Genomic DNA, 22,062 nt, shown 5'->3' on the forward strand with positions numbered 1-22,062 from the left:
TCACAACTAGGGAATGGGGGTTGGAGGGGGATAGTGGGTAGAGGCCAGGGATACTGCTAAACATCTTTAAATGCACATAACAACCCCCAACAACAATTATCTAATCAAACTGGCAACGGTGCTGCTATTGACAAATCCTGTTACAGAGCAATGAAAATTCAACTACATTCTAATATGTAGCTAAATCTTGTAAGCTTAAAGTTCAGTGAAAAAAAAGATACAAAAGTACATACTGTGAAATTCCGTTTACAGAAAAGTGAAAAATAAGCAAAAGTAACCTATGGTGTCAAAGTCATGACAGTGGTCATCCTGGTATTTTTGAGCATATGCGGAGGCGACAGTGACTGGGACGGAACATAACGCAATCTTCTTGGATGCTTATGTTTTCTTTTGGCCGGGCGCGGTGGCTCAAGCCTGTAATCCCAGCACTTTGGGAGGCCGAGACAGGTGGATCACGAGGTCAGGAGATCGAGACCATCCTGGCTAAAACGGTGAAACTCTACTAAACAATACAAAAACCTAGCCAGGCGAGGTGGCGGGCACCTGTAGTCCCAGCTACTCCAGAGGCTGAGGCAGGAGAATGGTGTAAACCCGGGAGGCGGAGCTTGCAGTGAGCTGAGATCCGGTCACTGCACTCCAGCCCGGGCGACAGAGCGAGACTCTGTCTCAAAAAAAAAAAAAAAAAAAAAATGTGTTTTCTTTTTTGAGTGTTTGTTACCACCCAGATGTACTCATCACGTGAGAATTCACTGCATCAAACCTAGGTTCCTTAAATCTGTCATATTACAAAATATAAATTACACTTCAATAAAATTCAACAGGGCTGAACATTTTGCAAGTCTTCACATACTTAAAAAAATCTCAACTACATTCTGAACATTGTTAATATATCGTACAATGTCATAATTGTGATTTCCTGTATCAAGGGGAACAATGTCATAACTTCGTTTTAAAAAAACATGTAAACTCTCCAGACTCTGCCCCCACTTCTTTACAAACACAGGCTCATTAAGAGCCATTAAAAAAAATCCCTTCAGCTATGAATTAATGCCTTTCTGGTTTCACCAACACTAAGGAACGCACCCCAATTCTTGGCTGTCGTTCTCCTCAAGCCCGAAATAAATGCAGTGAAGAGAACCCACTGTGGCTCTAACAAGATGACGTGGCCGACCAGGATGACACCTCATTCCCTCGTGGACCAAGGAGCCAGCCATCTGCTTACCTTACTTATGGGGATTCGCCTTCCCTCTGCGATGGTCTTCTTATTATTTAAATAAGCAGGATAGATACAAATAAACCTGCCACAGACAATAGCATAAGTGGTATCACTAGAGCAGTAAGAGTCAGGAGAAGAGGGTCGGGTGGCAGGGAACCCAAGGCCAATTCATGCTGAGTAGATACCAGACGGCTACTCCCTTTTCAACCCCTCCTTTTTCTGCGTGGCAGCTGAAAAATCAAACTACCTTGGAAAGGTCCCCTCCAGCAACCAATCAGACTGGCCGTAGGCCTACTCCTCATTCTGAGTGATCCCCCTCCCTCAACCAATCAGACTGGCACTGGTCAACAGGAAACCTCTACAGAGTATTTAACCCCCAGAAAATTCCGTAACCAACAGCTCTTGGGCGGCTTGCTAGAGCCTGCTTCCACCCTGTGGAGTGTACTTTTGTTTAAAATAAATCTGCTTTCGCTGCCTTGCTTTGTGTGTTTTGTTCAATTCCTTACTCAAAACGTCAAGAACCTGGACAACTACACTCAAAGGATAACAAATATTTTCAAAAATACATTCTTTCCATCCGTGGTAGGCGTGGTCATCATCACTGCTGGTACACCTATGCTATTATTTGCTTAATGTTTTTTCTTTAAATTACCTCCCTTTTACTTAACTTAATTAAAAATAAACTTTATCCACTATCTTGGAAGGAAAAAAAACACACGAAAAGAAACAGAACAACCTGGATAAATGTTACATTAGACACAGCAGCCTGTTAAAAGTTCCTGAGAATGGGTCCGCCTTCTTATATAAAAAGTGTCTGAGGTATTAAAAACTTCAAAATTTCACAAAAGAGCCTTTCTGAACGCAACAATAATTACAAAGAACACATTTCTCACACTGCGATTATGTTACTTAATATTACGTCCACGTAGCACCCAAAATCCTTGTCTCGCGTACAGGTAAACACTAGGCTACCTACGGTCGGAATTTCAGGAGCCCTGCGAAGAGCCTGGTGGCTGCTGCAGGATTCTCAGAAAAACCAGCCGCCAAGGAGAGGCGCGGAGCCCGTCCAGGGCGAGCTGGATCAGCTAGGCCATTCTAGAGGCCGCGGAGGGGAGAAGGGCGGTGTAGCACTCGCGGCACCACAGCAAGCCCCTTCCTTTCTGAGGACCCACCTCCCCAGAACCCACCTGTCCTGGTCCGCCGGGGACCGCGCGGCAGCGCAAGCCATCTTCACAAGACTCTAAACAGCAGCCCTGCAGCCGTAGTTAGAAACCCGGAAGGAACCCACCTCCGAGTTTCCGAGACAGCCCTCTTTTCCGCCGGAAGTCCTGCCCACCAAATCGTACCACGTCCGCGATTTCTCACCGCCTGTTTGTTCCGGCACCTGTCGCTCGGCGCCAAGATCTCTAGTCTCTGACGTGGCGCGAAGACTTCCCCTCTCGCGAGAGGATCATAAAAGCTTCTTATTCCTTTCCCAAATCTCGCTGGGAAGACGAGGTGGGGCGCATGCACGGCCCCTGAAATGGGTTTAACTTCGACCCTCCCTCCTTTCCAGTTTTTCAGCGAGTATGGGTGGTACTAGCTACCCTCTGTTAAGGGGCGAAGACTGTGCAACGAGGGGAATCTGTGTGGTTCAGGATGTTAGAGCAGGCAAGGAAATACTCGTTATGTTTAATTTTTATCCGTTCCTGGGCCCTAGAGCTTGCTTTCAATTTGGCAAAATGGATTTTTATAGTGGTAGAACTAGCAAAGTTATAGACTTTGTGTTTCAGTGTGCTGTGTGTTAGAAACTTAAGTGAGCTGTGTGTTAGGCCGGGTGCGGTGGCTCACGCCTGTAGTCCCAGCACTTTGGGAGACTGAGGCAGGCGGATCATAAGGTCAGGAGTTCGAGAGCAGCCTGGCCAACGTGGTGAAATCCCGTCTCTACTAAAAATACAAAAATTAGCGGAGTGTGGTGGCACACCTGTAATCCCAGCTACTAGGGAGGCTGAGTCGGGAGAATCACTTGAACCCGGGAGTTGGAGGTTACAGTGAGCTGAGATCACACCACTGCACTCCAGCCTGGGTAGCAGAGCAAGACTCCGTCTCAGAAAAACAAAACAAAACTGTTCACCTTTTAAAACTTGTGAAGGATACTATGTGCCATCACTACAGGCATACTTCATTATTGCACTTCGCTTTGCTGCCACGAGTAGATACTGCCTTTTTACAAATGGAAGGTTTTTGGCAAATCTGCCCGAGGAAGTCTCTTGGTGCCATTTTTTCCAGCAGCATACGCTTTGTGTCACATATGGTAATTCTTGCAATATTTCAAACCTTTTCATTATTTCTGTTACGGTGATCGGTAATCAGTGGTGTTTGCTGTTACTATTATAATAGTTTTAAGGCCGGGCGCGGTAGCTCACACCTGTAATCCCAGCATTTTGGGAGGCTAAGGCAGGTGATCACGAAGTCAGGAGATAGACACCTTCTTGGCTAACATGGTGAAACCACATCTCTACTAAAATACAAAAAATAAGCCGGGCATGGTGGCACAGGCCTGTAGTCCCAGCTACTGGGGAGGCAGGGGAATCGCTTGAACCCTGGAGGTGGAGGTTGCGGTAAGCCAAGATCGCGCCACTGCACTCCAGCCTGGCGACAGTGCAGGACTCTGTCTCAAAAAAGAATAATAATAAGTTTTGGGGTACCATGAACCATGCCCAGATAAGATGGGGGAACTTAATGGATGAACGTTGTCTTTGTTTTAACTGTTCGACCAACTGGCCATTTCCCATCTCTCTCCCTCTCCTGCAGTCCCTATTCCCTGAGACACAACAATGTTGAAATTAGGCCAATTAATAACCCTACAATGGCCTCTAAGTGTTAAAGTGAAAGGAAGAGTCACATGTCTCACTTTCAGTCAAAAGATGGAAACGATTAAGTTTAGTGAGGAAGGCATGTGTAAGCCAAGATAGGCTGAACGCTAGGCCTCTTGGCACCTAACAGCCAAGTTGTAAATACAAAGACAAAATTCTTGAAGGAATTAAAAGGAAATTACTTCAATAAACACACAAATGATCAGAAAGCAAAACCTTATTGCTGATATGGAGAAAGTTTTAGGTGTTTGGACAGAAGATCCAACCAGCCACAACATTCCTTTAACCCGAAGCCTAATCCGAGCAAGGCCCTAACTCCCTTCAATTCTATGAAGGCCGAGGAAGGTTAGTAAGCTTCAGAAGTGGGAAGCTAGTAGAGGGTGGTTCAGGAGGTTTAAGAAAGAATCCATCTCCGTAACATATAACATAAAAGTGCAAGGTGAAGCAGCAAGTGCTGATAGAGAAGCTGCAGGAAGTTATCCAGAAAATGTAGCTAATATCATTGATGATGATCAATGATTAGCTAATATTATTTAGTGGCTGCACTAAACAACAGATTTTTCAATGTAGACAAAACAGCCTTCTATTGGAAAAAGATGCCGTCTAGGATGTAGCACCCAAAATCCTTGTCTCTCTGAGAGAAGAAGTCAATGTCTGGCTTCAAAGCTGCCCCGTTTAGTGGCTACACTGAACAGATTTTTCAATGTAGACAAAACAGCCTTCTGTTGGGAAAAGATGCCGTCTAGGATGTAGCACCCAAAATCCTTGTCTCTTTGAGAGAAGTCAGTGCCTGGCTTCAAAGCTGCTGAGGACAGGCTGATTGTCTTGTTAGGGAATAATGCAGTTGGTGACTTTAAGTTGAAGCTAATGGATATTTACTATGCCGAAAATCCTACAGCCCCTAAGAATGATGCTAAATCAACTCTGCCTGTGTTCTTTAAATGGAACAACAAAGCCTGGATGACAGTACATCTGTTTACAGCATGCTTTACTGAATTATTTTTGAGACAAGGTCTCGCTCTGTTACCCAGGCTGGCATGCAGTGGCCCTATCACATCTCATTGCAGCCTTGACGTCCCACACTCAAGCAGTCTTCCCACACAAGCCTCCTGAGTAGCTGGGACTATGGGCTCATGCCACCATGCCTGGTTGATTTATTTTTATTTTTAGTGGAAACAAGATCTTGCTATGTTGCCTTGGCTGGTCTTGAACTCACAGGGTCAAGCAATCCTCTTGCTTCAGCCTCCCAAAGTACTGGGATTACAGGCATGAACCACTGCACGCAGCCTTTACTGAATATTTTTAAGCCCACTGTTTAAATCAGTTGCTCAGAAAAAAAAAAAAGAGAGAGAGCGAGAGTCCTTTCAAAATATTACTGCTCATTGACAATGCACCTAGACCTCCAGACATCTAAGGCTCTGATGGAGATCTAGAAGGAGATTAATGTTTTCATGCCTGATGACACATCATCCATTCTGCAGTTTATAGATCAAATAATAATTTTTATTTTCATCTCTTATTAAGAAATACATTTTGTAGGACTATACCTGCCAAATAGTGATTTCTCTGATGGATAAGGGCAAGATAAATTGAAAACCTTCTGAAAATGATTCACTATTCCAGATGTTATTAAGAGCATTTGTGATTCATTGGAGGTTAAAATATCAACATGAACAGGAATTTGGAAGAGGTTGATTTCAACCCTCTGGGATGATTTTGAGGACTTTAAGACATTAGTGGAGGCAGTAACTGCAGATGTGGTGGAAATAGCAAGAAAACTAGAATTAGAAGTTGAAACTGAAGATGGGACTGAATTGCTACAATTATGATAAAACTTGAAAGATGAGGAGTTGCCTCTTATGAATGGGCAAAGAAAGTGGTTTCTTGAGATGAAAACAACTGGTGAATATGCTGTGATCATTGTTGAAATGACATCAGAGGGTTTAGAATAGCATAAACATAGTTGATACAGCAGTGGCGGGGTGTGAGAGGACTGACTCCGGTTTTTAAAGAAGTTCTACTATGGGTAAAATACTACCAAACAGCATCACATGCTATAGAGAAATCTATCGTGAAAGGAAGAGTCAGTTGATGTGGCAAAATTCACTGTTGTCTCATTTTAAGAAATTGCCACAACCACTCCAACCTTCAGCAACCATCATCCTGATCAGTCAGCAGACATCAACACCGAGGCAAGACCTTCCACCAGCAAAAATATTATAATTTTCCAAAGGCCCAGATGGTTGTTAGCATTTTCAGCAATAAAGTATTTTAAATAAGGTATGTACATTATTTTTCTGGATATAATGCTATTTCACACTTAACAGGCTACAGTATAATGTAAACATAACTTTTATATGCACTGAGAAATCAAAAAATTGTATGACTTGCTTTATTATGATATTTGCTTTATTGTGGTGGTCTGGAACCAAACCTGTAACATCTCTGAGGTATGCCTATATATTTTTGCATAACTTAGATTGATTGCAAAATAGTATTTCAGCATATCCATTCAACTAAACCCACCTTCGTTCCTATTTTAATAATGGAAATTTATTCCACACCTACAAGACATGCTTCAAAAAGCCAGGCAAAGTGAGATAGGTTTTCTCTTTTACAGATAAAAAAGCAGACAAACTGAAAAACCAACTCAACCAACAAAAATCTTCATGAAAGTTTGAGTCTCAGTGAGGTTAAATAATTAGCCCATTCATGCTAATAATGGCTGAGCATAGATGCTCAGCTAGTCTGACTGGAAGCCCCTGACTTTCCTTCATGTTCTCATTCATGTCTCTCAATCTTCCTTGTAGTTTTTTTTTTTTTTTAGCACAAAATTAAGTTTGCTCCTGATGTAAATAAATAACGTTTACTTATTTCTAAAGTGTATATGATTCCTGCAAAAACAGTGTCATGCAATAACCTAAAATTGAGGAGTACATTTAGAGGTGAAATGAATCCAAACTTTAAAATACATAGTTTTCTTGCTTTAGGATATGCATATACATATTAAAAAGTGAAAAAATGAATGAGGTAGTCTGAGGCTTAATACATGCAAGTAGCCTACTTACCATGGAATTGTTTTTGTAGAGCCATCTAAGTAATTGGAGACAAAAAGGTCAATATTATAATTGCTAGTAACATTTCCTTGTTCATATGTACTAAGATAATTAATGACAGAGCTAATATTTTTAGTGTCATTCAATGCCAAATCCACACTCCTATTAAACTCCACACTATTGCTGAGATACTGTACAAGTACAGAGAGGAAGGGTGAGGAAGAGAGAAAGAATGCAATATTGTTACCACACTGACAATGACATTTTGAGCCAAATATAAAGTTTTTAAATGTTTATGCTTGTGGAAAGGCAGGTTAAATTAAAGGAGGATGAAGATGGACATGGAAAAATTGTGGAGATGATGAAAGGGCTTTATAGAATTATGGCACTTGTTTTCAAATCTTATTTTTATCAAACTGTCTTCCTTTTCTTCATACAAACATGCCACTAAATTCAACTTATCAACCTTGATTGAGGCTGCTGGCTGGAGGTGGGGTTCACAAAGGTACAAAGAGAAGATCAAGGTAAACAAGATAAATTTTCCAAAGATAGCTGAGTAGGAATTGAGAGAGTATTCTGAGAAGATTGTAGAATACAAAGAACCAGGAATCCATCTTCCCACCACGACAATGATTACACTAGCAGAATCTGTGACATGTAACTATTTAGAAACTATGGAGTCTATTGAAGGCTTGCAACTTCCAGGGGTAGAATTTAAAAGTAAATTAGAGTTATTTTTGGTCAGTGTCAGTTCTTAACACAGTAGCAGTTACCCATGCCCATCCCCAGCCCTGTGATAGTCAGCTGTGTATGCATTCCAGGAGCAGCCTATGGGACCCAGAGTGGGCAAAAAGCACCCTGTCTTCCAAGTACTGGGCATCTGTACACTGGTCAGTGATTGCTGCTTCTGGTCATAGAAGTGCAGACAAAGAGGCAAGAGTGTCATGGATTTTGCACTTCCCCTCATTGGTTTAAGCCCCTTCCCTCCAGCTGAAGTGACTTCCAGGGTATTTAAAGGACTGGTGTCTCTCCTCCTTAAGTTTTCTCTCTCTCTCTTTTTTTTTTCTTTTGGGAGGCAGGCATTAAAGACTAGAACATCCAAAAACAATGGCATATATAAGGAAAATTAGAAAGTAACTATGCATTCCAAGGAAAAGACTAGGATCATAAAAACCCTAGAAGACCTAAAGTGTACACCTCACGTTGAACCTTGGCACAGAGAGAGCCTACAATTAAACAAACAAACAAAAAACCTAGGGAAGGGGTTTGATTTCCAGAGTTACCACATCTCCTGCTTACCTTGATCTCTGTCTTTGTGAACCCCATCTCCAGCCAGCAGCCTCAACCAAGGTTAATATGTTGGATTTAGTGGCACATGTATATGAAGAAAAGGAAGATGGTTTTATAAAAAGAAAAATTTGAAAACAAGTGCCATTGGATTCAGATGTCCAGTTTTCAAAAAAAAAAAATCACAAGGCATACAAAGAAACAGGAAAAAGGCTCATTCAAAGGGAAAAAATATTGGTAAATCTCAGAGTAGGGGGGAAAGAGAAAAAGTAAATAAAATATATCAACAGGAACTATGTCTGAAAAATATCTGAGGGTAGGTCTACTAGACAAAGAGTTTAAAACAACTACCTTAAGGATGCTCAGAGAAGTAAAGGAGAATGTAGAGAAAGTTGAGGAAACCATGTATGTACAAAATGGAAATAACAATAAAGAGACAGCAAATCAAACATAAGACAAAAAAATTCTGAAGATGAAAAAATACAGTAACCAAAATGAAAAAATCACTAGAAGGATTGAGAGCCAGTTTTGAACAGACAGAAGAATGAGCAAACTTGAAGATAATGGAAATTACTAAGTCTGAGGAACCAAAAGAAAAAAAAAATAAGAAAAGCAAACAAATTCTACGGGACCTGTTGGAACACCATCAAGTGGACCAATATACACATGATGGGAGTTTTAAAAGGAGAAGAGAGACAGAAAGGACAGAAAGAATATTTGAAGAAATAATGGCTGAAAAATTCTCGAATTTGATGAAAGACATTAATATAAACATCCAGGAAGCTCAATGAACTGCAGGTAAGATTACCTCAAAAAACCCCACATTAAGACACATTATAATTAAGCTTTCAAAAGCCTAACATGAAGAATCTAGTTCAAGTTGTTCTCAAGTCTAAGGATGAGACTCATATGCATTCAGCCATAGCAGGATCACCCCGGCCTGAGCTTGAGTTGAATCCACTGGGAAATTCAGGGCATGCTTGGGCATATTTGGTTAGCTAATGGGGATGGCTGCCTGTCTCACTTGTCTGTTGCCGTGTAACAAAGCACTCTAAAACTTACTGTTTTAAAACAACAACAATAATTTATTTGCTCATGAAAGTGCAGTTTGGGTAGGGTAGATAAACGGGACCAGCTTGTCTCTGTTTTATGTGGCATCTACTGGGGCTAGAAAGTCCACAATGACTTTATGCTTATGTCTGCCTCAGTTGGGATGGCTGGAACAGCTGAAGTCTGGTTGGACATCTCTGTCTCCATGTGGTGTGGCATCTCCATATGGTTAGGTTGGGCTTTGATAAAGCCTCTCTCCTTGACCAAACTTTAAACAGGCTCCTCTGAACCCTCTTCTCAACTAGGTCTTGACCTTGGCCCCAGTCTTCTCTTTGACCTGTCTAGCCCAATGTAGTTTTAGCAAGAATCCTGCTAAGTTTAGTGAGAGCTTCCCTACACTTGAAATCTAATCAGCTTCCTCATCCCCCACCTTTGATGTAAAAGCCTTTGGCCTACTTACAGCAAGAACCCTGTTAAGTCAGGTTAGCAAGGATCTCCCTATCCTTGGGGTCTTCCCTTAGCAATTTTCCATCCACTTACCCCTTTGGCTATAAATCTCTAGCTGCTAATCACTTTCCCCATTGCAATACCCCTATTGCCAAAGTCTTGAAAAAAGTCTTCAAGTTTCAATTTAAACAAGCTTCCTGCAGATGGCAAAGTATAAGCTGCTAGACTTTTTTAATGCCTGGTCTTGGAAGTCCCAGAAGATCATTTTCTCCACATCCTATTGGTCAAAGTAGTCACAGGACCAACTCAGATTCAAAAGAGGGGCAATAGATTTGTACTGCAAAAAAGCACGTGGAATGGGAGATAGTGTGCCATTTTTGGAAATATGTTCTACCGTTCTGTCAGAAGTCAGTTCCACAGAACACTGAGAATTTACCCTAGAACAACTAAGAGTTATGTACACCAGCTTGACCCAATGACAAAACCTTCACCGCCTTGGGGAAAACTGTCAGAGGTAGAGAATCTTATAGAAATGCATTTGCTGGAATGTCTATTTTCCGATAAAACATCGTACGCTTAGGCTAAATCTGAAAGTATCTCCTAGTGAGTCTCGTGTGTAGAGTAAGGACAGTTCACGCATCTCTTAAAGCAGGTACATCTAGCAACACAGAGCATCCCGGTGCTAGGATGGAGTTTTCTACTAACTCTGGGAATGGAATCTGTAGAGCCTCGGGTGCTTGCGCCGTGAGGTTAGCGAGGGTGTACCCACAGCCCTGCCTGTGCTGCGTCCCTTCTTGCTAGAGCGTCTGCCGGGGCCTGCGTGGGTCGCCTGAGCATTGCTGTTACCTTTTTCACATGAGCCTTTTTATCAAATACTAGGATACACTTCACCTCACATACTTTGTGGGGAGAGAGAAAAGTATATCTGGGGGGCAAAATATTTCTGCATATGCGTGCTCGGTGGGCATGGGGTTCCCTGCCGCACCCTGAGGCACGTTCGCACTCACATTTTGATTTAATCTTGGGTCTATGGCGACAAAACTGTAGAAGTTGGCTATGACTTACTTTCTGAAATCTAGAAATAAACATACAATTGGAATTATCATCTATTGGACTTCTTTGTAAAACCTGATTTGAGCTATCATTTTTGCTTGGTATGTTAACAGTTTCAAACTCCAATTTAAAAATGAGGAATTGTTAGCACTTTGTTTTCATATCAACAGATTGCTTCACCAAGTTTCTTCTCACTAATAGTTATCCTTTCTCTGAATGTGGCATAATTGTTATAGAATTAAGAAAAAGGTTGGGCACGCTGGCTTATGCTTGTAATCGCAGCACTTTGGGAGGCCAAGGCAGGAGGATCACTTGAGGCCAAAGGAGGTCAAGACCAGCCTGGACAACAGAGCAAGGCACCCCATCTCTATAACAACAGAAAAATTAGCTGGGTATGGTGGTGCCTGCCTGTGGTCCCTGCTACTCTGGAGTCCGAGGTGGGAAGATCGCTTAAGGCTACAGTGAGCTGTGATTGCTCCACTGTACTCTAGTCTTGGCGACAGAACCAAGACCCTGTCTCAGAAAGAAAAATGTAAAAAAAAAAAAAAAAAAGAAAAACTGCAAAAATATCATTTTCTTATTTAATCATCCCAAAAGAGACACCGGTTTTTTCTAAGAGTGTAAAGGGTAACTGATAAGATTCTTTCCTTGCATTGTTTCTCCTTTTCAAATATTTACAGTCTTCTGTCCACATCGTCTCTTGTCATCTTGTTACAAAGGGGTGTCTTCGAGGTTAGTGGTGTGTCTGTGTTGCACCTTGGAGAACAGCCGGCATGAAACCTCTTACCACCATCGTGTGCCTTGTAGTCCCAATGAAAATCCTCTCCAGAGATGCCCGTGCTGCTTATGAAAGCAGAACTTTGGTTGTGCTGAATTCAGCTAATGGTTTTAAGTTCGTATCTGAGATGATGCTGTAGAATTCATTAATCATATGGGATCAGTAGTGATTGAAGATAATTCTGGCTAACGTCATTTAGAGGATATTTTTCACTTCAAGTTACAACTTCCTTCGTGCTAGTCATTTTGGGGTTCATTTAAACATGTGCTTTATTTCATAGCTCAGATTTTCATTAGACATTTCATAACGTAGGACTTTGAAAGCAGATTTGGCAAAATCTTTCTAACAAAATGTTTGCTTATGACGTCAGAAGGAACAGCACTCAGAATTACTGGTAACTGTGGTAGATTTTAAGGCTGACGATAGAAGTCACTCGAACGGTCAGGGCTGCTTTGTGAGGCGGATGGGGTTTGAACCCTGACCCTCCTGACACGCCAGCTCTGACCCTGGCCCTGGCCTTCTCTCCTCTTCTCTCCACTGGGAGATGAGAAGGTGCCAGCATCCACCTCACAGGCCATCGTGAGAACCCAGGACTAAGGGCTCGTGTTCCTCTTGCAGGTGGCGCTGCAGATGTGGGGGCTTGACGATCTGTACACACTGCAGGCTGCCAGTGTCGGGGTAATCCAGTTTTAGTCCAAAGGTGGGATTTGCTTTGCTCCCCTGCGGACCAGGTGCGGTGCTGCTGTCGCAGCAGGTGTGTGGGTCCTCTTGGGTGGTCCTCAGGTGGACGAGGAGTCACCGATTCTGATTCCCAGGGTTAGAGGTGAGGGGCAGGGGGGACCATGGACCTCATGTGTTCAGAGGGGAGAAGTCAAAAGCTTCCCTTGTAATTCCAGGACTGTCTATCCCAGGAATGCCAAACCACTGGCTTTCACCTGACGCTGTCATAGGTGACACTGTATGGAAATGAGGACTCATGTTCCGCATACCTGAGCCCAGTACCCATCTCCCACCAGGGCCGTGGCCGAGCCCTCCTGATTTGGCTGGGTGGCCAGCCTGGGGATCTGTAAGCCCAGTGACGTCTGCGGTCTCGGCCCCCCTCCCCGTGGGGACAGGAGGTGGCTTCAGGAGGCCGAGGATGCATGCCTGAATGAAGCCCCCTTGTGACTGCAGTTCTGTCTAAGGGCCTCCCCGGGTGTTAGATGTCAGTAAGTGACACCTGTGTGTGGATCTCATGTGATGAGAGAAACAGTGGGGGAAACCAAAGCTTGTGGGGTCTGCAGGTTCTGGACTTGGGGATGTGTGCACCTGTGTACTTGGTGAGGGCTGTGATGTGTGGAATGAGTGTGCACGTGTGTCACGTGTTTGCGTGTGTGGTGAGTGTATTTAGCAGGTGCGTGTGGAGTGGGCATGTTCATGCGTGTGTCGTGTATATTTGAGGGCGTGTGGAGTGTGTACACGCATCACATTTGGTGAGTGTATTTAAGGGTGTGTATGGAGCACATAGATGCGTTTGCGTGTATAGTATTGGGTGAAGGGGTGGCATGTGTGGAGTAAGCATGCACACGTGTGTGCTGTGTGTGGGGTTTCTACCTGGTCCTCCCCTGAGCCTGCTCCTGGGCCCTGCTGTCCTGGCAGCTTTACAGTGTGGTGTGTCTTTGATTCCGGAAGATTCTGGAACCCGATTCTGAAGCCGTGACCACAAACTTGCAGCCCTGGAGGACGCTGGCCCGTGGAGCCGGCACGAGGATCTCGGTGCTGGCCTCTCCCTGGGCTGGGCTCTGTCCGCAGCAGAGCGTGTCGGATGATTGAGCTGTGCGGGTCTGTGGCTCCCCAGCCTCGAGTCGGCCCTCGGTTCTGTCCCGCCTCTGTTTTTCTTGCTGAGGGGCTCCAGGAAGTGGTGCCTGGGATGACGTTTTCACCCCGGGGTTGCTTCGCCAGCTGCCCAGGTGCTGGCTGCCTGAGCCCTGCCGCCATCCTGGGTGGGTGGGGCTGGCACAGGGGACGTCCCTGAGCACCTGCGGGAAGGCAGGTTTAGGAAGTGCCAGAGGTGAGTGGCTTTTTTTTAGGAAGTGGCTTTTTTTAGGAGGTGTCAGAGGTGAGCGTGCCCCTGGGGTCCGCTCCCTGGAACCCCAGCCTTCCTGGTGAGACGAGAGGTTCTTTAGAGTGCCCTAATCATGCCCTCCTGGGCAGACAGTTTCACCAACATGTGCTTTGGGAGGAGTGGATTCTTCTGGTCATGGGCGTGGTGCTGACACCCGCATGGTGGCCCCTCCTGTCCCTGATAAGCTGACCCAGAGGGTCCTCAGCTGCAGACGGGATGGTGGCCCCCTTGGCACGTGGGGTCATGTCAGTGGCTTGGCCGCCTGGTGCCTCCCAAAGAACAGCCACTGGCCTTTACCTTAGATGTTCATGTCCAAACCAGCTCCAGAGTTTGCGATGAAAACTCCCAGCCCAGTTGGAGACTCCTTAGTTCAGCTTGGCACAGAACCTCGGAAAACAGCAGTTCTGTTCTGGGTCTTCCTTCAGAATTGAGTTCCATTCCAGGGAAGGGAGCGGAGGAGCCGTGAGGTCGGCTGCAGCCTCCTGTGCCTCCCACTCGAGCTGAGGGCCATCTCTCTCCTGGGCTTCTCCCTGTCGCGTTCCCTGGTTACGTGCTTTCTTTGCAGAGGCTGGACTTCCTTGGGCCCCACGCTTGACTCCTGTTCATTGAATGCGGTTAGGGTCTGGCCATTGCTGGCTTTGCTCTCCTTTAGCACCTTGTAGATGTCCACACATGCTTCCGCCTGTCTTGTTTTTCTAAGACCAGCCGAGCGGGCGCAAAAGAACCAGCGGGTAGGCAAGTGTAACAGCAAAACTGCTGGTTTATTTTGGTAACCCAAGGTGTGCGGGAGAAGTCTGTCGGCCTCCGGCAAAGGAGGCCGGCAGAGTCCCCCCGCGGTGGGGCTCTCGGACAGACTTCCCACAGTCCCGACATCCCGACAGGAGTGGGGCTGCAAGAAGGCCGCCGGGCTGTGAGAAGGCCGCGTGGCTCAATGGCGGAGAGCAGCTTTTCTAGGAGTGGGAGGGCAATAGGCGGGGCACGGGCATGTCGGGGGAGGGGGGCTCCGCAGGTGCCACCAGGTAAATCTTGGTCTCCTCGGATTGACATCACCTGGTGCATGCCTGATTAATCTTCACCTTCCCGGGCGTCAGCTGCATTCTCGCACACATGGGAAGAGTTGGTGGTGAAGAAGAACCCGGAAGTGAACCATCCTGCCTCCGTTCATCCAAACAGTCCAACCTTTTATTGATAATAGTGATAAAGGGGCGCCTGGTCTGTCTGGCTACTTCCTGCTGTTAAGGGGCGTTGTTAAGGTCGGGGCCCATGGTTGGTATTTGGACGTACGGATGAAAAATAAAATAAGGCACAGTATTAGTATAGGAATGAGGAATGGAAGCATTTGTTGGAATATGGGCAAAACCCAGAAGGAAGGTCCCGGCAAGGTTGGGGAGTATGAGATAGTTAAGAAAATTTAGTAAGTTTGAGGCGAGTGGGGGAAAGCCAAACTGATTTCCACTGATTGCTTTCGGTAGGGGCCCTTTTTAGCTGGGAATGAGGAACGACTGCGCAAAGTAATTGTTGGCCAGGCAGCAATTAAGGAGTGGAGTTCTTCGTGGACTGGATGGCTTTCCACTTACTCCTACTACAGAGATATTGGATGGAAGGCTAGGTCCAGAGAAGGACGGCAAAACAGAATAGGTAGCCTCGCTGTTGATTAAAAAAGTAATTGTCTTACCCGCTACCAGGAGAGTTACCAGCGGCTCGGCGAGGGTGATGGGGGTCCCCGAGTCTCGGCACCTTCAGTTGTCATCATCCAGATGTAGGAGCTGGAAGGAGCTCCCAGGATCCTGGGAAAGGGGGTCACGTAGAGGCGCGGCACCTGTTCTCAGGGTGGGGCAATCAGACTTCCAGTTTCCTCCCTGCTGGCAAGCAGGGCAGGGGGTTGCTGGTGGACGAGGGTTAGGACATTCACTGGCCTAATGTCCTGATGCCTTGGGGCTCGGGGACCTTGCGGACACCTGTTGGCATAGTGTCCTGCCTTGCCGCACTTATAGCAGGCAGGCTCCTTTTGTAGCTTTGGAGTCTGTGGGGTATGTGCTCTCTGGCCTGGGGTTATGACTGGGCTGTAAACCTGAAAGCCGCTGCTAGGAGCTGTAACTCAGCCGTCTCCTCTCTGGAGCTATAGACCTTAAAGGCTAATTTAACTAGGTCTTGTATTGGTGTCTGAGGACCATCCTCTACCTTTTGAAGTTTTTTACAAATGTCAGGAGCTAATTGAGAAATGAAATAAGACGCCAAAATGGTGGCCCCTGTGGGGGAGGCAGGATCTAACTGGGTATACTGGGTTAGAACCTCAGTCAGTTTAGGGTAGAGGTTAGGATAACCTGGAGGTCATGCCAAGTTAAGTCATAGGCCTGACAAAGGTGTCTAAATTCCTTTATGTATATGGTAGGATTAGCTGAGAAATCACCTAAACGCTTCTCAATTTTGGAAAGATCGGCCAATGAAAAAGGGACATGTACTCTGACTACCCCCTCCGCCCCAGCCACCTCTCGCAAAGGTGCTAACACTGTAGGAGGGTGTGGGCAGAGATAGGGGACTCAAGACAGCCAGTTGGGGGCCCCGAAGGAGGCACGGGACCGAGTGGATTACTAGTAGATAAGGAGGAGGAAGGAGGAGTCTGGATGGGGGGAGGAGGAGGAGTCTGGGCAGGAAGGGAGGGGGTGGAGAGAAGGAGTATAGGGACGAGAGCCCAAGGCCCAAAAGCCTTGTATGTAAATTTCAGACCACTTGCCTAGCCGCTGGCAGAAATTGCTGAGGTCGATCACGCCACAGTGGAAAGGAAAATTAACCGCTTCCTCCTAAGGTCTTGTTCGAGCTGTAAGGTTTTTAAATTGGCTAGGAGGCACCCTAAGGGGGTGCTCTTTGGAAATTTGGACTGGGGGTTTCCCATTTGTTTCCTCTTTACTTACACAATGGACACAATGGAAATGGAAGTGGATCTCTGCCTGGCTTCAAAGCGTCCTTTGGAACCAGCAGAGACAGACTGGAGGCTCATGGAGCCAAAGTGGAGATTACCTTCAGGCGGACGTCTCCGTCCTGAACGGGGTCTCCCGAGCCACTTGGTGGCTCAAAATGGACCTCGGACCTGTGCAGGATTTTGGCCGAGGGACACAATGGACACAATGGAAATGGAAGTGGATCTCTGCCTGGCTTCAAAGCGTCCTTTGGAACCAGCAGAGACAGACTGGAGGCTCTTGAAGCCAAGGTGGAGATTACCTTCAGGCGGACGTCTCCGTCCTGCAAGGCTCTCCCAAGCCACTTGGTGGCTCAAAATGGACCTCGGACCTGCGCAGGATTTTGGCCGAGGGAGGTAAAGAGGAGACAAGGGCACTTACCCCAGAGAGGCCGTGAGAGTGAGGGAAGCGGGTCTCAGGTCCTGGTCCATCCGTGGCGTGGAACGAGGAGGAGGAGGCTCCCCGGACCCTGGGGGCCCTGAGGAGGGGTCTCCTCCCGGGTTCGGCACCAACTGATTTGTTTTTCTAAGACCACCAGAGTGGGCACAAAAGAACCAGCGAGTAGGCAAGGCTAAAAGCAAAACTGCAAATTTATTCTTTGGTCATCTAGCTTCAGGGACCGGAGCTGGGGGTGGGGGGGGCGGAGTTTCTAATACAGTCCTGACAAGAGTGGGGGCTGAGAAAGCCCGCCCCGGGCGCATCTGCTGGGAGTGACTTTTCTAGGAGTGGAAGGGCAATAGGCGGGGCACGGGCATGTCGGGGGAGGGGGGCTCCGCAGGTGCCACCAGGTAAATCTTGGTCTCCTCGGATTGACATCACCTGGTGCATGCCTGATTAATCTTCACCTTCCCGGGCGTCAGCTGCATTCTCGCACACATGGGAAGAGTTGGTGGTGAAGAAGAACCCGGAAGTGAACCATCCTGCCTCCATTCGTCCAAACACCGCCCTCGCACCCCTAAGTGGCGCAGCACTGCCCCGGCCAGCGGCTGTGCTTTGCTGCAGGTCCCTTGCTGTAGCAGGGACGGGACCCCCACCCCCTTCCGCGTCTGGCCACCTACATCTGCAGAGGCTCGGCTGCTGTGATGAATACCAGTCATGGGAAGACTGGCCTCCATGCAGATTCACAGAGCAAGGTGGTTCTCACAGAGAAGTCAGTGTCTATTTTCTACCTTAACACTGTAGCAAACGCTGTCTTATCTTTCACCACCAATTTATGTTTCTTAACACCACACCCATGGAGCAAAGTGCTGGTGATGTTTGAACTGTAGCCTGGGGCTCTCGCTCCCATGGGACTCCTTGGGGAATTTTCTAGCAGGATCGTGTGTGTGCCCTTGCAGGGATCGTGTGTCTGCCTAGCAGATCGTGTGTCTGCCGGGCACATCCCATTGTGTGGTAAGAATGGCTGAGGTCACAGGCTCTGCCTGATGAGTGCCACTCACAGCTGCTGTCCACGCAGGGCCACGCTTGGGATCGGCTGCCTTCTTGTCAGTGCTACTTTGACTAATTGCCTGAGGCACCATCAGAGTGACTTGCTATTTTTAGAAGCTAATTCAGGCTTCAGATGCCATCTAGGTAATGAGGAGAGAGTTCAGGAAAGCTGTATCTGAGCTCTAGCAGAGGTGGACTCTTCCGTCCCAGCTGTCACTGCGTTTACACTCAGAGGAGCACACGGTCGGGGTGTGGCTCAGGTGTCAGGGCTGCGCTGTTCCATGCACCCACAGAGGCAGTCTTTCACGACCAGAACTCGGACACGCTCAGGCACAAATCAGCCTCTTGGGAGAGCTGCTTACCCACAGAATTCTTTTGTCATTAAGTGGTTGATGTCATTCTTTGAATGAGTGACAGTAATTCCCCACCTCAGGGTGGGCTGCAGGGGAGATACAGTTGGAAAAATAACCCATGAGGCTTTATGCCTCTGGGAGTCCTGATGCCCCACTCACATTTTCCTTCCCATGCCCAGGATTGTCTAAGACAAAGGGCAAGTCTTAAAGCCTTACGGCATCTTAAGTCTAGGATCGCACTTAGAGAGAGACCCAGTACAGGTGGAACAGTGAAATCCTCAGAATTCTGCACCGGCCCTTCAAGAAGGCAGTTGTGGGCTCTTTGGACCCTTGACAGGTTTCTGTTCTCTGTCCTTCCTAAGCACAAAGATGGAAATTCTTCCCATTGTCTGTTTCTCTCCCCATCTCGGCTTCTACACAATGCAAAGTGGCCCTCTAACTAGAGCCCGTGTTCACTTTTGAATACATCAACCAGTTATTTTGGGAGGAAAAGAATCTGCCAAAGAAACGAAGTGTAGGTTGGAGTGGTTTAATGAAGCCTGTGTTTATTCAACAAACTGCGCTTTTAAATTTCATCTGAAGTTCTCAAGTGAAAATTTCCCAGTGGGTGTTAAACTTTGGTATATAGACTCTCATGTGGCTCCCAGTCTCAAGTCCACACCCCCACTTCATGCTTTTACTCTTGGCTGAGTCCCATGGACGCCGGTTAGGGAATCCTGCAGGATCAACCCTTGACCAGGACAGATTGACGGACGGACGGCTGGCTGGCTGGCTGGAGAATACTTTGCTGATGTCATTCAGAGACAAGCATTTCCTGAGTGCCTGCTGTGGGGGCTCAGCCGGGTCCTGCTGATGGTGCAGTGGTGTGAGTCCAGCCCACAGTTCCTGCCCTCATGGAATTTGCAGCCTAGTGAGGACTGCAAGTCAAATAACCACAAGGTAACTGCGGGGAGAGACACCGGGGTGATTTCTATGAAGAGAGGACATGGGGTGCCCCGAGAGCCCCTGACAGAGGGAACTTTGCCGTCCTAGAAACCAGGTGGCATTTTTGTGAGGAAATGACATTTCCCTCTGGGTCAGAGCTGAGGAAGGTGCCTGTGTGTGTCCCGTGGCCGCTGTGACCCTGACCACACACCTGGGGCCGGAAAATAATACTCACTCTCACACAGCTCTGGAGGGCAGGAGCCATGGGCTGAGGCCACAGTGTTTGCTCCAGGAGAGTCCCTTGTGGCCCATTCAGGTGCCCAGAGCTGCAGGCCTTGCATGCCTTGTTCCCTGGCACCGCCTCCTCCCGTATGGGTGTGCAGCATCCTGCTCCAGGGCCTTCAGCCTCTGCACGCCTCATCTGCCGATGCAGGTGGTGGCACTTAGGGCCCACCTGGGTAGTCCTCAGGATTCACCTTTATCACCGCATGAGAGAACATTCTCAGGTTTCAGACATTAGGACCAGGATTTCTTTGGGGGCTGCTCTCCCGCCCACCACTGTGCCTGAATGTGATGCACACAGCGTCCAGCATATACAGAGGCCCCAGGAGGACCTGGGGTGGCTGGAGCTAGATCGGGACCCGGTGTCAGAAGCAGGTGGGGCCAGGGATTCCCGAGAAAGGCTTGACGTGTACTTGAAGTGAGCAAAGGGTTTTGAATGACTGGATCAGATTAATGTTTTTTATAGATGGGTCTCCAGTCTGTGTGAACAGATTGCAGGGTGCCGGGGTGGGAGCTAAGGCCCAAGCAGAGGCTTGGCAGAGTCCCAGGAGAGGGCGCTGCAGCCCGGACTAGTGTGTGGGTGGGAAGGCGGCCAATGCATTTCTCTGCTGTTTTTCTCCCCGCTGAGCTTGGTTCCTGGTGGAGGGCGGATGGCAGACATTTCGCTCTGGGACCTGATGCCTATGGATCCAAAAGACTTCCCCAGGTGACTGGGTCTAAGAACCACCGTCTGCCTTTGAGTAGAGTTTCTACAAACGTAACATTCACCGATGGATGGAAGATGGCCACAGCTCTAAAATCACAGGAAGCTTTAGCAGAAGAAAATAGAAGATCACAGCTGTTCCCATGGACTAAGCTGGCAGGTGACAGCCCCCTAACTTCTCAGCTCACACCTAACGGTGTCTGTGTCTGGTGAAAGCTGCTTCAGCAGGGACAGTCAGAGCAGCATGGAGTGAGCTGGCTTGTGGGGTCATCTTTTCAGTCTCCTCCTTTGGGGCCTGGGAGAAGGGAGCGGCAGATGGCCAGGCCCCCACCACAGGTCATCAAGGTCACCTCCAGGTGGCTGCCGTGGTGGGGTGGGGTGGGGGCATGCTCACACCCACTCCGAGGGCACATCCCGGCTGCTGCACACCCTTCACCTCTGCGATGCTGGGACCGCATGCTCAGGCACAGTAGGGGGCCTTGCTGCACTCACCCATCGGGTAGCTCTGGAATGGTGGGTGCGCCCTGGGCTGGAGTGACTGTGACCACATCAAGCAGTCCGCCAGAGGAACCAAGTGGCGCATGTTCATCATCAAGTCCACGGGCGGCTACTGTGGCTACCTGGCCAACATGGGGGGCTCGCGGCCGGAGCCGATGCTGTATACATTTTCGAAGAGCCCTTGGACATCAGGGATCTGCAGGTATGTGACGGGGGCTGGCCTTGTGGGACCGTCCCCTTTGGATCCTCTCGGTGCTGCGGAGTGAAACATCGTGTCTAGGGTGGTTTGCTTTTCAAGGGGGCATGGAGACGGAGGTGCTACAGAACATGCCACGCTTGATGCCCTTCGCATCGCCCAGGTGCCTCTCCCGAGCGTCAGGTGACGGCGGACGTGCCTGGTTGAGGACATCTTCTAGTCTCGTGTGTGAAACACAAGCTTGTTTTCTTGATGTAGTCTGTTGTGTAGTTAATGTTGCCTCACTTCTGTCACAGACGATTTGAGTGCCTCCGCTGACAGTCACCACCCACGTCTGTGACTGCCTCTGAAGCTTGCTGCAGCTTCTTTTAAATCTTGAGGCCTCTGATGCTGCGTCTGCCTCTAAACTGACACAGACATGGCCGTGGTTTCTTGGCATCTGTGGCTCTTTTAAGGAAGGGTGTCACCGACCCCGGAGTCTGCCCCTGCTTCGACGGCACGGCAGAATCCAGGCCTGGACCCTGCAGTGTTCAAAGTTGCTAAACTCCATGCAGGATGACAGGCCTTGGTAGATGAAATACAACTTGAACAATTGTCTTTAGTTAGTTATATAAATAAATATATAATATTATATATTGCTCTGCAACCCAGGCTGGAGTGCAATGGCGCGATCTCAGCTCACTGCAACCTCCGATTCCCAGGTTCAAGCAATTCTCCTGCTGCAGATTCCCGAGTAGTTGGGAATACAGGTGCATGCCACCATGCCCAGATAATTTTTGTATTTTTAATAGAGATGGGGTTTCATCATGTTGGTCAGGCTGGTCTTGAACTCCTGATCTTGTGATCTGCCCATCTTGGCCTTCCAAAGTGCTGGG

General features: G+C 47.6%; 1 protein-coding gene across 2 annotated transcripts in view; it reads right to left on the bottom strand.

Annotated features, from left to right (window-relative positions):
* Positions 1–2,591, bottom strand: part of SRP19 (signal recognition particle 19) — a 29,769-nt gene extending 27,178 nt beyond the window's left edge. Inside the window, exons 1-2 of one of the 2 annotated variants that reach the window (XM_023197800.2) lie at positions 2,404–2,537; positions 1,223–1,298 (exon numbers count right to left, since the gene is read on the bottom strand). In XM_023197800.2, coding sequence (XP_023053568.1) covers positions 1,223–1,298; positions 2,404–2,444 — 117 coding nt within the window. In that variant the 5' untranslated portion in view covers positions 2,445–2,537. Of the gene's footprint in view, positions 1–1,222; positions 1,299–2,403 lie in introns of both variants that reach the window. The other variant, XM_023197789.2, reaches the window with a different exon arrangement.
* Between the last annotated feature and the right edge of the window lie 19,471 nt (positions 2,592–22,062).

The sequence above is a fragment of the Piliocolobus tephrosceles genome, chromosome 4 (assembly GCF_002776525.5).
Source record: "Piliocolobus tephrosceles isolate RC106 chromosome 4, ASM277652v3, whole genome shotgun sequence".
NCBI classification, from domain to species: Eukaryota; Metazoa; Chordata; class Mammalia; order Primates; family Cercopithecidae; genus Piliocolobus; species Piliocolobus tephrosceles.